The 15,373-nt window shown below is 37.4% G+C and overlaps 1 protein-coding gene across 1 annotated transcript in view; it reads right to left on the reverse strand.

Moving 5' to 3' along the window:
• Positions 1 to 15,373, reverse strand: part of LOC103208391 (charged multivesicular body protein 3) — a 218,014-nt gene that overhangs the window by 69,441 nt on the left and 133,200 nt on the right. The window contains exon 3 of the mRNA XM_042782726.1: positions 7,757 to 7,817. Coding sequence (XP_042638660.1) covers positions 7,757 to 7,817 — 61 coding nt within the window. The remainder of the gene's footprint in view (positions 1 to 7,756; positions 7,818 to 15,373) is intronic.

The following is a 15,373-nucleotide window of genomic DNA, read 5'->3' on the forward strand; positions in this document are numbered from 1 at the left end:
ATCAAACGTCAAGCTGGAGGCTTTTCCCGAGTCTCGCAGCTGCAGGGGCTGAGGAGCTCAAGGTTGGCAGGCAGTATACTGGCTGTTGACTCCAACGAATATCGAATCTAAGATCTCCAGGCCAAATGGTGGATTGTTCGCTCATGGACAATTGTAAGCAGCACAACAGAATCCCAATCTACAGAAGAATGTCTCTTTTCCCAGGATGTCCATAGATATACTGGAAGCAGGCCACACCCCTAGGGAAACGTCCTTTCAATGGACTGGCTGCTCAAAACATATGTATCTGACCCCATCACTGGAACAACCCACATCACAATTGGTTAAACCACACAGAATTGTGGTCCAGTCAGGTTGACACACAGCTCCAACTATCACAGCCTCTCATATGTCCCTGCCAACCTTGGGAAACAGAGCCTATTCTTAGGTCCCTGGAATCCAAATGAGAATGCTATCACTTTAAAATCCAAAATGGTTGCTACTCGTAATGATTCAAAATGGATGCACCCTTGGTCATTTTAATTATCCAAAATGGCCACCACTTGTAAACATTCAAAATGGCTGCACCCTTAGTCACTTTAAATATCCAAAATGGGCGCCACGTGTAAATAATCAAAATGGCTGTGCCCTCCAGACAGCGGAAAGTCAAGAGCTCGAGTTGTCTCCTTGTTGTTTTCCTTCCTAGTCATAGGCCACCGGTGCAGTTGTCCCTGCAGCCCTTGGTGACCAAGGCTGATCTTTAGGTCAATTCTTAGGTCCTAATACCATTTGGAAATATTTAGGCTGTTGTTCCTGTCAGAGTAGCTGACAGTCCACAGCTCTGACCCTCTCTGTACTCTGTGTTGGTGCCAAATCCACTTTGTATAGTTCCTTTCAAAGCTCAGGATTATCTTCTGTATCTCTGTCAATTGGTTTTTCTTTTCTTTGCTGAAGAGGGTCTGTGTCACTTGTCTGCCTATTTCTCCATCTTACCGGAAGTTGTGCAGCATTTGTTTGTTCAAACATCTGAATGGGTGTCCCCTCAATGCCTGCAGCCTTATTTTTCACCAATTCCTTCAATGCAGCTTCAACTTCTTCCTTCAATATACCATTGGTTCTTGATCACATACCACCTCCTGAAAGAGATGAACAAAAACCCATTCTTCTTTGTACAGTGACTCTGTGTACTCCTGCCATCTTCTTTTCATGTTTCCTGCATCATTCAATATTTGCCCATAGAATCTTTCAACATTGCAGTTTGAGGCCTCAATATTTCCTTCATTTCTTTCAACTTGAGAAATGCCAAGCATGTTCTTCCCTTTTGGTTTTCTAACTCCAGGTCTTTGCACATTTCACTATAATAACTGACTCTGTCTTCTTGAGCTGCTCTTTGATATCTTTTGTTCAGCTCTTTTATCTTGTCATTTCTTCCTTTTGCTTTAGCTACTCTCCATTCAAGATCAAGTTTCAGAGTCTCTTCTGATATTCATTTTGGTCTTTTCTTCCTTTCCTGTCTTTTTAATGACCTTTTTGCTTTCTTCATGAATGATGTTTTTTTATGTCATTCCACAATTTGTCTGTTTTTCAGTCATTGTTCTTCAATGCATCAAATCTATTCTTCAGATGGTCTATAAATTCCTGTGGGATATAATCCAGATCAAATTTTGCCTCTTATGGACTTGTTTTAATTGTTTTCAGCTATAATTTGAACTTGCAGTTGGTGGTCTGTTCCGTAGTCAGCTCTCAGCCTTGTTTTCACTGAAGATATTGAGCTTCTGCATCTCCTCTTTCCACAGATGCAGTCAATCTGATTCCTATGTATTCTATCTGGCAAGTTCCACATGTATAGCCACCACTTATGTTACTGAGAAAAGGTATTTGCAATGAATAAGTCTTTGGTCTTACAAAATTCTATCTTGCAATCTCCAGTGTCTTTTTTATCACCGAGGCCACAGTTTTCCAATTACTGGTGGTTTTTCCTTGTTTTCAACTTTTGCATTCTAATCATCAGTAATAATCAATACAACTTGATTGCATGTTTGGTCAACTTCAGACTGCAGAACTTGGTAAAAATCTTCAATTCCCTCATCTTTGGCTTTGGTGATTGGTGCATAAATATGAATATTAGTAATATTAACTGGTCTTCCTTGTAGGCCTATGGATATTATCCTATCACTGACAGTATTGTACTTCAGGATAGATCTTGAAACATTCTTTGTGATGATGAATGCCATGTCATTTCTCTTCAGTCTGTCATTCCCAAAATAGTAGATCATATGGTTGTTTATTCAGAATGGCCAAAACCAGTCCATTTCAGCTCACCAGTGCCTATGATATTGATCTTTCTGCTTTCCATTTCATTCTCGACACCTTCCAGTTTTTCTAGATTCATACTTCATATTTCTACATTCTTGTTATTAATGGATGTTTGCAGCTGTTTCTTCCCATTTTGAGTCATGCCACATCAGCAAATGGAGGTTCTAAAAGCTTTACTCCATTCACGTTATTAAGGTCAACTCTACTTTGAGGCGCCAACTCTTCCCCAGTTGTGTATTGAGTGCCTTCTGACCTGAGGGACTCATCTTCCAACACTATGTCAGACACTGTTTCAGGGTTATTCATAAAGTTTTCCGATAATGTATCAGACACTGTTTCACTGCTATTCATGAGGTCTTCACTGGCCAATTCTTTGAGAAGTGGATGGCCCCTTCCTTCTTTTGAGTCTTAGTCTGGAAGCTCCACTGAAACCCAACCACCATGGGTGACCCTGTTGGTATTTGAAACACCAGTGGCATAGCCTCCAGCCTCACAGCAACACACAAGCCACCACAGTACAACAAACTGACAGACGAGTAGAGCACGTCAGCAGCAATCAATTATAAATTCAGCATTCTTGCCATCTGGACAATTTTCCCACTGATTTCTTCTATCATATTGTCCTGACCAAATGCTTGGTGTGTACTTATATAACTTAAAAGTATTTTTTTTCATATCCCTTGCATGCATTTTCTTGTAACTTCCTCTCAGGAAGATGCAACGTTCTGTATATTAAAATTATTATTAATACTAGAATATTATAATTATTTCAGAAATCACATAATGTTACCCTACCATCAGTTGTAGCTACTGCTTAAGCAAATGTATGCCTTGATAGGTAGTATGCCTTGAAGGTAGCGATTACACCTTGGTCCACTGGCTGTACTCATAGTTGCCCTATTAGGAGGGAGATGCACCACTTTGACATCTTGAGTTAGACCATTATGTGTGGAGGTTGTCCTGGGGCATTACCAAGTAGCAATAGTATCTTGAAAGGAATGCTCCTTTTAAGACAGTATGCATACACTTGTGTGATGAAACAATTTAAAAACCAGTCTCTGAGTAACACAACTGTAATGCAGGCCCTGCCATTACTCCTGTAGCAGGCTTGCAGCTTATTCTTGTCAATGTTTTTTTAATGCGTAGGGGTTTTCAGACAAGAGAAGGTTTTAATTTAAATCCAGCAACATTTTTTCCAAGCTACAGTGTGTTTCTATCTTTAAATGAAATTAGGTATCAATTCCGCATCTTTAAGAATATAAGTCAGTTCTGGTATCCTTTTCCTAAATAAGCCTGCTCCATCCACATTTAAAGTCTTACCCTAAGTAATATGTACTGTATACAATGTTGCAGCATGTAATTTGCTGATGTTATAAGAAAAAGAAAAAACAGACAGTTATTAAGTGCAGTTTGTTGTAATTTGAATACATAGTAAATTGGGTACTACCTGTACTCCCATATTTACCCTCCCCAGCATTTGTCATTGTTTTGTGTAGACGGAAGTATTTTTTCTGTTATGATTTTCCTTCAGCCTGAAGAACTTCCTTTAACATTTCTTGTACAGATCTATTGGCAACAAATTTTCTCAACTTTTATTTGAAAATATATTTGATTTTTGAAGGCTATGTTAACAGGACATATTTATGTCATAGACTGACACCTTTTTTCCTTTTGTCACATTAAAAATATTCTGGTTTGCATTGTTTCTGATGAGAAATTTACAATCATTCTTATCTATATCCCTGTATCTAATATGTCTATTTTTCTCTGTTTTATCTCTTGATTGCTAATTTTTCAGTACTCTGGATATGGCTTGGTATCATTTTCTTTGTGTTTATCCTGTTTGGAATTCATTGAGTCCCTTGGATCTGTGAATTCAGTGCTCATAAGATTTGGAAATTTTTCAGCTATTTTGTCTGATTCCTTCTTGGCTTCTCTCCTCTGGAACTCAAATTACACAGGATAGACTGTTTGACTGCCCCACAAGTCACTGAGACTCCATTAATGCCTCCCCCCCAACAAGACTTCTCTCTGTATTACAGTTTGGATAGTTTGTATTTCTGTCTTTTAGTATACTGATCTTCTCCTCTGTACTGTCTAACCAGCTGTTAAACCTATGCAGTCAGTGCATTTTTCATTTTAGATATCTTTTATCTCTAGAAGTTGTAATTTATTTTTTTTATCTTCTATTTATATCCTCATTATTTGTTTCCTTTGAATTTCTCAAATATTTATAATAGCTATTTAAGATCCTGCAACGAAGGAACTGGCGAAGAACAAGGCTCCGGGAATTGACAGAATACCCATTGAGATATTTCAACAAACGATGCCCTACTGGAGGCACTCACTCAGTTATGCCAAGAGATTTGGAAGACAGCTACCTGGCCAACTGACTCAAAGAGATCCATATTTGTATCCATTCCAAAGAAAGGTGATCCCACAGAATGTGGAAATTATCAAACAATATCATTAACATTGCACACAAGTAAGATCTTACCGAAGAAAATTCAAAAACAGTTGCAGCGGTATACTGACAGAGAACTTCCAGAGGTGCAAGCTGGATTCCGAAGAGGACGTGGAACAAGGGATATCATAGCTGTTGTCAGATGGATCTTGGCTCAAGGCAAAGAATACCACAAAGATGTTTACTTGTGTTTTATTGACTATGCAAAGGCATTTGATTGTGCGGATCATGACAAATTATGAATAACATTGAGAAGAATGGGAATTCCCAAACACTTGATTGTAGTCATGAGGAACCTGTACCTTGACCAGGAGGCTGTCGTTCAAACGGAACAAGGGGATACTACATGGTTTACAATCAGGAAGGGAGTGCGTCAGGGTTGTATCCCTTCCCCACATTTATTCGATCTATATTCTGAGCAAATAATCTGAGAAGCTGGACTATATGAAGAAAAACATGGCATCAGGATTGGAGGAAGAATCATTAACAACCTGAGATATGCTGATGATACATTTTGCTTGCTGAAAGTGAGGATGACTTGAGGCACTTACCGATGAAGATTGAAGAATACAGTCTGCAGTATGGACTATGTCTCAATATAAAGAAAACAAAAATCCTCACAACTGGACCAATAAGCAGCATCACAATAAATGGAGAAAAGATTGGGGTTGTCAAAGAATTCACATTGCTTGGTTCTACAATCGATGCCAATGGAAGCAGGAGTCAGGACATTAGATGACGTGTAGCATTGGGAAAGTCAAGAGCGAAGGAATTGTTTCAAGTGCTGAGGAGCAAGGATGTCTCCTTGGGGACTAAGGTGTGCCTGACACAAGCCATGATATTTTCAATCGCCTCGTATGCATGTGAGAGCTGGACAATGAATAAGGAAGACCGAAGAAGAGTTGATGCTTTTGAGCTGTGGTGCTGGCGAAGAATGCTGCAAGTACCATGGATTGCTAAAAGAACTAGCAGATCTGTCCTGGAGGAAGTGCACCCAAAATGCTCCTTGGAAGCAAGAACGGCCAGACGCCGTCTCACCTACTTTGGTCATGTTGTCAGAAGGGACCATTCTCTGGAGAAAGAAGTCATGCTTAGTAAGGTGGAGGGTTGAAGAAAGAGGGGAAGGCCTTCAACGAGATGGATTGACACAGTGGCTGCGACAACAGGCTCAAGTATAGCAGGGATCACAGAGCTGGCACAGGATCAGGCGGTGTTTCGTTCTGCTGTTCGTGGGGTCGCTATGAGTCAGAAATGACTCAACGGCACCTAACAACAACATTTAAAATCCTTGTCTGTTCCATCACTTCTGTTATTTTTTTATCATGTTTGTATTACCTGATTTTTCTCCTGATTTCAGGTCACATTTTCCTGCCTCTTCCCAGTAATTTTTCATTGGATGCTGGACTCTGTGAATGTTTCATTGTTGACAATCTGAATTTGGTGGTCTTCCTTTAACAAATTTTAAGCTTTTTTTTTGGTAGGCAGTTATGTTACCTGCAGATCAGCTTTCAAGATTTGATTTTAAGATTTATTAGCATGAGTTTATGATAGCCTTTAATCTAAGACTATCTTAGCCTTAATATTAAGATTTGACTCTTCTGGGTTCTTACTGAATGTCAACAAACTCCCCACTGTAGCTGGTCAGAGTCCACTATCTCTCAACCCTGTGTGAGCTCTGAGAATTGTTCAGCATATAGCTCCTAGTGGTTTTTCTTTGCCCAGCCTCTTGAAATCTCACTCTAGATATGCAGAACTTTGTATTCAACCAAAGACTCAAAGAGACCCCATGCAGATTTCTGGGGCTCTGTATCTGGGTAACTCTATGTTACTCTGCCCCACAAATTTCAGCCAATTCAGTCTCTCCTAACTCTGATCTCTGTCTTTTCAACTTAGTGAAATCATCATGCTCTACTTGGGATCCTCATCCCTTACTATGATCCAGAAAGCATGCCCAAGCAGAAAGTCAGGATCATCTTTCTTTCTCTTCTCTCAGTGATCAATCCTGTACTGCCAGTTTCCAACGTCTGAGAAGAATTGTTTCATAGATTTTGTCTAGATTTTTATTAATTTATAATATGAGTAAAAGTCTGAAATCAATTATTGTATCACAGCCAGGAAAAGAAGTTTCCTCTCAGGTCTTTTTTTTTTTTTTTTTTTAATTTTTATTGTGATTTGGATGAAATTCTACAGAGCAAATTCATTATCCATACAGTAGTTCACACACATTTTGTTTCATGACATTGACTGCAATTCCTCACAGTGTAACAGCTTCTAGTTCTTTTTTAAGGATGTGATTTTGAATTATCTTTCTTATACTAATTTTTCTCCAGTCATGAATGTGTTAAATATGATAAAAGTTTTAAACATAACCATCCCTTTGCAAGTCATCATAATTTTTAACTGGTACACAATAAATCACCTTTATATGAAAATATATCTTCCTCAATTTTCAGCCATGATACACAACTTTAGTGCTGATAATAGAACTGAATTCCTTACTTACCCAAAATTTCTTTAATTTAAACATCATAAAATATACTTCTTTGTAAGTAGCAAGGTTTCTTTTGTTCTTTTTATTCATCAAACAAAATATAGTTACTTTGAATGATCTCTTTTGCTTTTCTTACACTGGTTATAGAATTAGAAAGCAAAATAATTAACAGCTATAAATGACGTAAGAATAAACTATCACCAGACCTTTCCTCCACAGTGCCATTGGGTGGTTTTCACTTGCCAACCTTTAAGTTAGTAGTTGAGTGAAAATTGCTTACGTCATCAAGGGACCTTATAAAAACAACTTAAATAATAAATCATATACATGTAGGCATATACATAAATGCACACATATATGTATATACATGCACAGGTGCATATAAATCACATATATATATGATAAAACTTAAATGTATCTTAAAATATAGGCACAGTCTATTTTTATAAACTAAAGCAAAATATTCCAAGAAGACAGGGAACAGGAAACATAAAATGGTAATTTACCTCTTATTTGTCTGTCAACTACTCTCATTTCCTTCCTTATCTTCAATGACCATTCATTGACCTGGGGAAAAAATTAAAAATAAATAAGGATGTCAACATTCCTAATTCAACCAATTTTAAAGTTCATATTGCTTTTATATTTATACCAGACATAAAATAAATAAAGCCATTTCCAAATAAATATTTTTTCTTTCTTTTTTTGACCTCTTTTCATTCACAGTGCATAGAAGTCTCAAGCTATTCAAAGACTCATACCTGAAGGCAGTCAATGAGAAATCAGCCCTTTATATAAGATCTTGGAGGGAGTATGTTACTGTTGCAAGTGCACAAAGATTTTTCAAGAGGTGCAGTGACAGAAAATGTTAAGGGTATCAGATACATACAAACATTTCAAAAACTGCTCTGAGGATATGTGTCATGAGAGTTCACTTTTTCCTTCTTTCCTATCACAGTAGTAATTCCCCACTTTGCAAAAGAAAGGTGTTCCAAACACTCTGAAGCACTAACAATGGGTCAACTGGAAATACTGGCTATGTAGTAATAAAGTAGTGAATGCTCTATTGATTATCAAGATTTTATATTACATAACAACAACAACAAATATAAGTGATGTATTTTCCAATCCTTTCAATAAAAATTGAAAGAGGATCTCAGTTGTCAACTGATAAATTATTAAAAGTAATTTTTATCCAAAACCACTATGTGCTCTTTGGCATGACTCACAAGAAGTTCAAAGAACTGAGTAACACTGACATAAAAACTTCTTTCCATTCCTATCTGATTTATGATTGTAAGATTTCTCAGTGTTGGAACCTAATAAAACATAAAACAGGAATAGGATTGATGCTGAACTTTGTATAATTCATATGTAGCACTCATTCACAAATACGTTAATTGAATGGCAAAAAAAAAAAAATCCATATTGTTAGAAGATGTATTTCCAATAAATTTTTATTTTTGTTTAACAATTATAGTAAAAATATTTACTATGCATTAATAATTATTGTAATAACTCCATAAGGAAAACATATTTTAAACACTTAGAACTGTATTGTCAAAATTTAAAAAAAAAAATTTAAAGTTAGGTTCATGTACTTATTTTTATTCCAAGTATGATAACATGATTAATAAATTTTCAAGCATAAAATTGCCACATTAGGAAAAATTCAGGAAGTGAAAGTGAGATGGAAATAAAAGGTAAAGGAGAAAAGGGATTAATAAAAAAAGTTTGACTTAATGCGTGTATGTTTAAAATGAATGATGATGGAGACCTCGAATAAGCAAAGCACTACTGAAGAAGAGGGAGCTCTAGTGGTGTAGTGCCTAAGGCATTTGACTGCTAACCAGAAGGCTGGCGGTTCAAACCCACCAGCTACTCCTTGGAAGGAAAGTTGGGCAATCTACTTCCAAGTGATACCACCTTGGTAACCCAAGGAGGGGTCACTACGAGTTGGATCCCACTCGACGGAGTGAGTATTGAAGAAGAATAAAGTAGGAGGTTTCACACTCCTGGATCTCAAAACCTACTATACAGCCACAGTAGTCAAAATAGCCTGGCACTGGTACAATGACAGACGCATAGACCAGTGGAACAGAATTGAGAACCCAGAAATAGATCCATCAACCTAAGGTCAGCTGGTTTTTGACAAAGGGCTGAAATCATTGAATGGGCAAGAGGTGGTCTCTTTTTAACAAACAGTGCTGGCAAAACTGGATATCCATTTGCAGAAAGAACAGAACAAGATCTGGACCTCATACCATACACAAAAACTAACTCCAGATGGACCAAAGACTTAAATGTGAAACCTAAAACTATAAAGCTCCTCAAGGAAAAAACAGAGGCAAATTTAGGGGTAATTTATGGCAAAAATACGACTGTCAAGCATAACCCAAAATGCACAAACAACACAAGATAAACTAGATGAATGGGATCTTCCAAAAATCAAATTTTTATGTGCTTCACAAGACTTCTCCAAAAGAGAATCTACAATTGGGAAAAAATATCTGGCAACAACTTATCTGACAAGGGACTTATCTCTAAAATTTACAGAAAATTCCTACACCTTGACAACAAAAAGATTAACAATCCAATTTAAAAATGGACAGAAGACATGAACAGACACTTCACCAAGGAGGATATTCAGGCAGCCAGCAAATATATGAAGAAATGCTCATGATCATTAGCTGTCAGAGGCATATCAAAACAACGAGATACCATCTCACCCCAGCACTAATAGCAAAGTTCAACAATACAGAAAATAACAAATACTGGTGAGCATGTGGAGAGACTGGGACTCTTGTACACTGCTGGTGGGTCTGTAAAATGATACAACCACTGTGGAAAACACTACTGCAATTCCTTAAAAAGTTGGAATTAGAAATACATTTGACCCAGCAATCCCATTACTAGGTATATATATTAAAGAAGTGAGAGCCAGGACAAGAACAGATAAATTTATACCCATGTTCACTGCAGCACTATTTACAAAACAGATGGAAACAACCTACGTGCCCATCAACAGAAGAATGGATAACCAAGCTATGGTACATACACACAATGTAATACTATATACCACTAAAGAATAATGTAGAATCTGCAAAACACCACATAACATGGATGAACTTGGGGGACATTATGCTGAGTGAAATAAGTCAATCACAGAAGGTCAAACATAGTATGAGTTCATTATTGTAAAAATTCAAGGAAAAGTTTATATATGGAAAGAAACTTTCTTTGCTGGTTACCAGGGGTAGGAAGGGAGAGGAGGGAACACTGCAAAAAAAAAAAGAAATGCATTGACCCATGTCACTTTAGTTTTGTGTATTTCACTGTACATAAATTATATTTCAATAAAATGCATTTTAAAAAATAATAAAATGGATGATGCTGGGCATTAAATTGCTGTGATATTCAGTCTACTGAATACTTTTAAAATAGATACCAACATTTATGCTATATCAAAAATTACATCATATCCAACTCTACTTAAATCTATCATAATATATACACATTATATTTAAATTATTTTACTATCTATTAATATATTAACAAAGTATAACATAATGTCACTATATTTAAATTATATTAATTTAACGCTATACAAACAAAACAATACATAGTTACTCAAAATTATTTTAGGTGGTACATAATCAAAGAAGTTTTAAGATTCCTCTGCTGTACATTAACCAAAACTTTCTGAAACTGCAAGAAAGGAAATCCAAGCTTCATAAATTTATTAAAAATGTTTATTCAGCATCTGCAATAAGCCAGGCATTGTTCAAGGTGCTACTTATACAAAAGGATACAAAATAATCAAAAACTTGAACCTTATGAAGTTTACATTCTAATGAGTACAGACAAACAATAAGCAAATAAATATACAAATATCCACTGTCATATACCAGTAAAATATCTTTCAAAAGTGAAGGCAACTTCTAGTTTCAGCTTTGACATACAAACAGCTTAGAAGTCATTACTTCTATCCTTACAATAAGAAAAAGGGTGAGCAAACTGAAAATAAACAATAATTTTTATTCACAGACAGAATTTATTTTTTAATTTTATTGTGCTTTGGGTGCAAATTTACAAAGAAAATTTGTTTTACATTCAACAGTTTGTGCATTTGATTTCACGCCCAATTACCATCCCCAACCACAACAAGCTCTCCTCCCGCCCCTGTGACTATCCTTTCCCTGTGCCCTTCTTAACTATGCATTCCTGTCTGTCCAGCTTTCCCTCAATATGAATGCTGCCCCTGTGGTGTCTCACGGCTGATTGATCTAAGGAGTTATCTCCCTAGAGTAGGTGGGTGCACTGCCCTGGGGTAGGGGCTCTGTATGGAGGTCTTTCTACTATTGGGCTGAGAGCCAATCCATGTGAGTGTGTCCATTTCTAGACCCAAAGGGTAATCCAGGACCACAGTCTCAGGAGTTCCACCAGACTCTATCCAACCAGTAATTCTGGTCATTTTTGTCTTTTTAAATTTTGTTCCAGATATTTCTTCCCACTCTATCCAGGATCTCCAGTTTTGATCTCTTTCTAACTGGTTGGCATTGGTAGTTGGGCATCACCTAGTTCTGGTCTTGGGGTCATGAAGGCTGAGGTGGTCATGGTCCATCTTACCCTTGGACTAATTGTTTCCAGATGTCTTTGATTTTCTTCACTCTTCCTTGATTCAGATGACAGGAGACTAATACTTACATCTTAGATGACCGTTCAAAAGCTTTTAAGATCCCACTTACTATTCACCAAAGTAGGATTAAACAACTTTTCTTGGACCCATCAGAGAACTATGGTCATAATGCAAACTGCTATCCAAAATCTGAAGTGAAAGGTGAATACAAAGAGTCACAGCTGAGTTCTGTTCATTGGGAACAGAAACCATCGGAACCATAATAAAATGGTAGGAACACTTAAAAGGTAATTTTTGTGAACTGCTGGAGGCTCAGCGTGTCCCAGAGTGAGACTGAGAAACTCCTGGCAGCCCTGCATTTTCTTGGGTTTTACCTGCAGGAACACCAGGAGGTTCTCATGGAGGATCTCATGATCCTCTCTTATTTCTGGCAAAAAAGGAAAAGTAACTGTTTTGAAATATGTCCAGTGTTCTCTATAAAAAAGGCCTACTCTCCAGGGGAAATAATATTACTAGACCTTCATTTACCTTGAGAAAGGGCATTTAACCAATTCCAGTTCCGTCCAGCCTTCTTGCCTCACTAAGTGGAGAGCAGAGAGGAATTAAGAAACACTTGTGATGGTTACAGCACAGGGACATAGGCCCACTATAGAACTTAAGTTTAATCATAAGATTATAGAAAGCTACCCCTTCCTCCTACCAACATACCATCAAGGCTTCAGTATACTAACAATCCAATACAATATGATAACAGCTAAAAGGGCTACAAGACATAAACTCTATTTAAGAAGCTCTTGTTGTTGTTGTTATGTGCCATGGGGTCAGACCCAACTCATAGCGACCCCTCCTTACGTTTCCAAGGCAGTATCACTACAGAAGTAGATTGCCCAACCTTCCGAGGAGTGGCTGGTGGGTTTGAACCACCAGGCTTCTGGTTAGCAGTCAAGTGCCTTAGGCACTATGCTACCGGAGCTCCCAAGAAGCTCTTAGGGAAACCCAAAGAAAGCAGGAGACAAAAGGAAGGACACTAGAGGAATCTGAAGCCTCTGGCACCTCCAACTACAGAAAATATTAAACATAGCCCATTCCCTTGTCTGATTAAGATAGAACTTCTTACTAAAAACCTATTTACTTCAGTTCTCATACATGATACCGGGCTTTCAACAAAAAATCACAAGGCATACTGAAAACAAAAGAAAACAACATCTGAAGAGATAATGTTAGGCACTGGAGCAGATTTGACATAGATTTTGGAATTATCAAGGAGAAATTTAAAAGAACTATGATTAATACATTAAGGGCTCTCATGGAAAACGTAGACAATAAACAAGAAAAGACGGGTAATATAAGCACAGAGATGAAAATTCTTAAGTAAAAAATAAAAAGAAAATACTACAAATCAAAAGCATTGTTGCCATTACTGAAACACAAATGAATTAATGAGGACATGGAACAAGGGATATATAGCTGATGTTAGATGGATCTTGGCTCAAAGCAAAGAATACTACAAAGATATTTACTTATGTTTTATTGACTATGCAGAAGCATTTGATTGTGTGAATCACAACAAATTATGGATAACATTGAGAAGAACGGAATTCCAGAACACTTGATAGTACTCGTGAGGAATCTATACACAAATTAAGAAGCTGTCGTTCAAACAGAATAAGGTGATACTGCATGGTTTAAAATCAAGAAGGGAGTGCATCAGGATTGTATCCTTTCACCATACTTATTCAATTTGTGTTGTTGTTGTTGTTGTCATTGTTAGGTGCCATCAGCATATAGATTAAGTAAGTATGGGTAAGGATACAACCCTGGCGCACTCCCCTGATTTTAAACCATGCAGTGTCCCCTTGTTATTCAATTTGTATGCTGAGCAAATAATCCAAGAAGCTAGATTATATGAAGAAGAACGTGGGATTAGGACTCGAGGAAGACTCATTAACAACCTGCAATACGCAGATGACACAACTTTGCTTGCTGAAAATGAGGATCACTTGAAGTACTTACTGATGGAGATTGAAGAATATAGTCTGCAGTATGGATTACACTTCAATATTAAGAAAACAAAAATCTTCACAACTGGTCCAACAAACAGCTTCATGATGGATGGAGAAAAGACTGAAGTTGTCAAGGACTTCATGTTACTTAGTTCTACAATCAATACCAATGGGAGCAGCAGTCAGATGTCAAAAGATATATCGCATTGGGCAAATCTGCTGCAAAAGACCCCTTTCAAATGCTGAAGAGCAAAGATATCTCTTTGAAGGATAAGGTGTGCCTGACACAAGCCATGGTATTTACAACCGCCTCTTACACATGTGAGAGCTGGACAATGAATAAGGAAGACCGAAGGAGAGTTGATGCTTTTTGGAGGGATGGACACAGGAAAGAGGTAACTGTTGGGAGGAAGTAAGAGGGGAGCTGTTGCATTATGGTAAATTGTGGTCAATGTCATGAGACAAAGTTTATGTGAACAGCTGTATGGAAAGAGAATTTGCTCCGTAAATTTTCACCCAAATCACAATTAAAAAAAAAAAAAAAAGAGAAGAAGAAGGGAAAAAAAAAAAAAAAAACTTTTGAATTGTGATGTTGGAGAAGAATGCTATCACAGACTGCTTAAAGGACTAACAAATCTGTCCTTGAAGAAGTGCAGCTGGAATGATCCTTGGAAGCAAGAATGGCCAGACTTCATCTCACCTACTTTGGAATGTTGTCAGAAGGAATCATTCCCTGGAGAAGGATATCATGCTTGGTAAAGTGAAGGGTCAACAAAAAAAGGGAAGACCCTCAATGAGGTGGATTGACACAGTGGCTGCAATGATCAGCTCAGGTACAGCAACAATTGTGAGGCTGGCACAAGACCGGGCAGTGTTTCATTCTGCTGTGTATAGGGTCACTGTGAGTCGGAGACAACTCAACAGCACCTAACAAAAACAACAACAACATAAATAAATAAATGTATCTCTCTTTTTAACTGAATTCTAAACATTGTACATGAAAATGTGCAGGGTAATTTAGTCTCTGGATGCTTTTGTAACCTCCTTCCAGGTAAGACTTATATTTGCTTCTGCTAAGTATCTAGCCTAATGATACTAGTAATTGGTTCATCTTAATTAATCCAATCAGGGATAGAGATGATTTGCTACTGGGCTTCATCTCTGTCACGGCTGGTCACTGTTACTGCTAAAGTGTACCCTTTCAGGGTCCTAACCAAAAGCTCTGGGGTTTTATCAGAGTCCCTTATCCTTGGTTGACCCCAAACTCCAATTTTTCTTTTATCGCTCAACCACAGGATCTATCAAAAACTCTACTCAGTTTCTCAGCACTGCATAGGAATTAAATGAAAGATCCTAGATAGTGCAAAGAGCTTACAGTTGGCTGATAACCAAAGGTTGGCAGTTCAAACCTACCCAGTGGCACTACAGAGCAAAGATCAGGTGATCTGCTTCCATAAAGATTTGTTGTTGTTGTTGTTGTT

Source organism: Orycteropus afer, unplaced genomic scaffold, assembly GCF_000298275.1.
Source record: "Orycteropus afer afer isolate SDZICR_OR568_19922 unplaced genomic scaffold, OryAfe1.0 scaffold00431, whole genome shotgun sequence".
NCBI lineage: Eukaryota > Metazoa > Chordata > Mammalia > Tubulidentata > Orycteropodidae > Orycteropus > Orycteropus afer.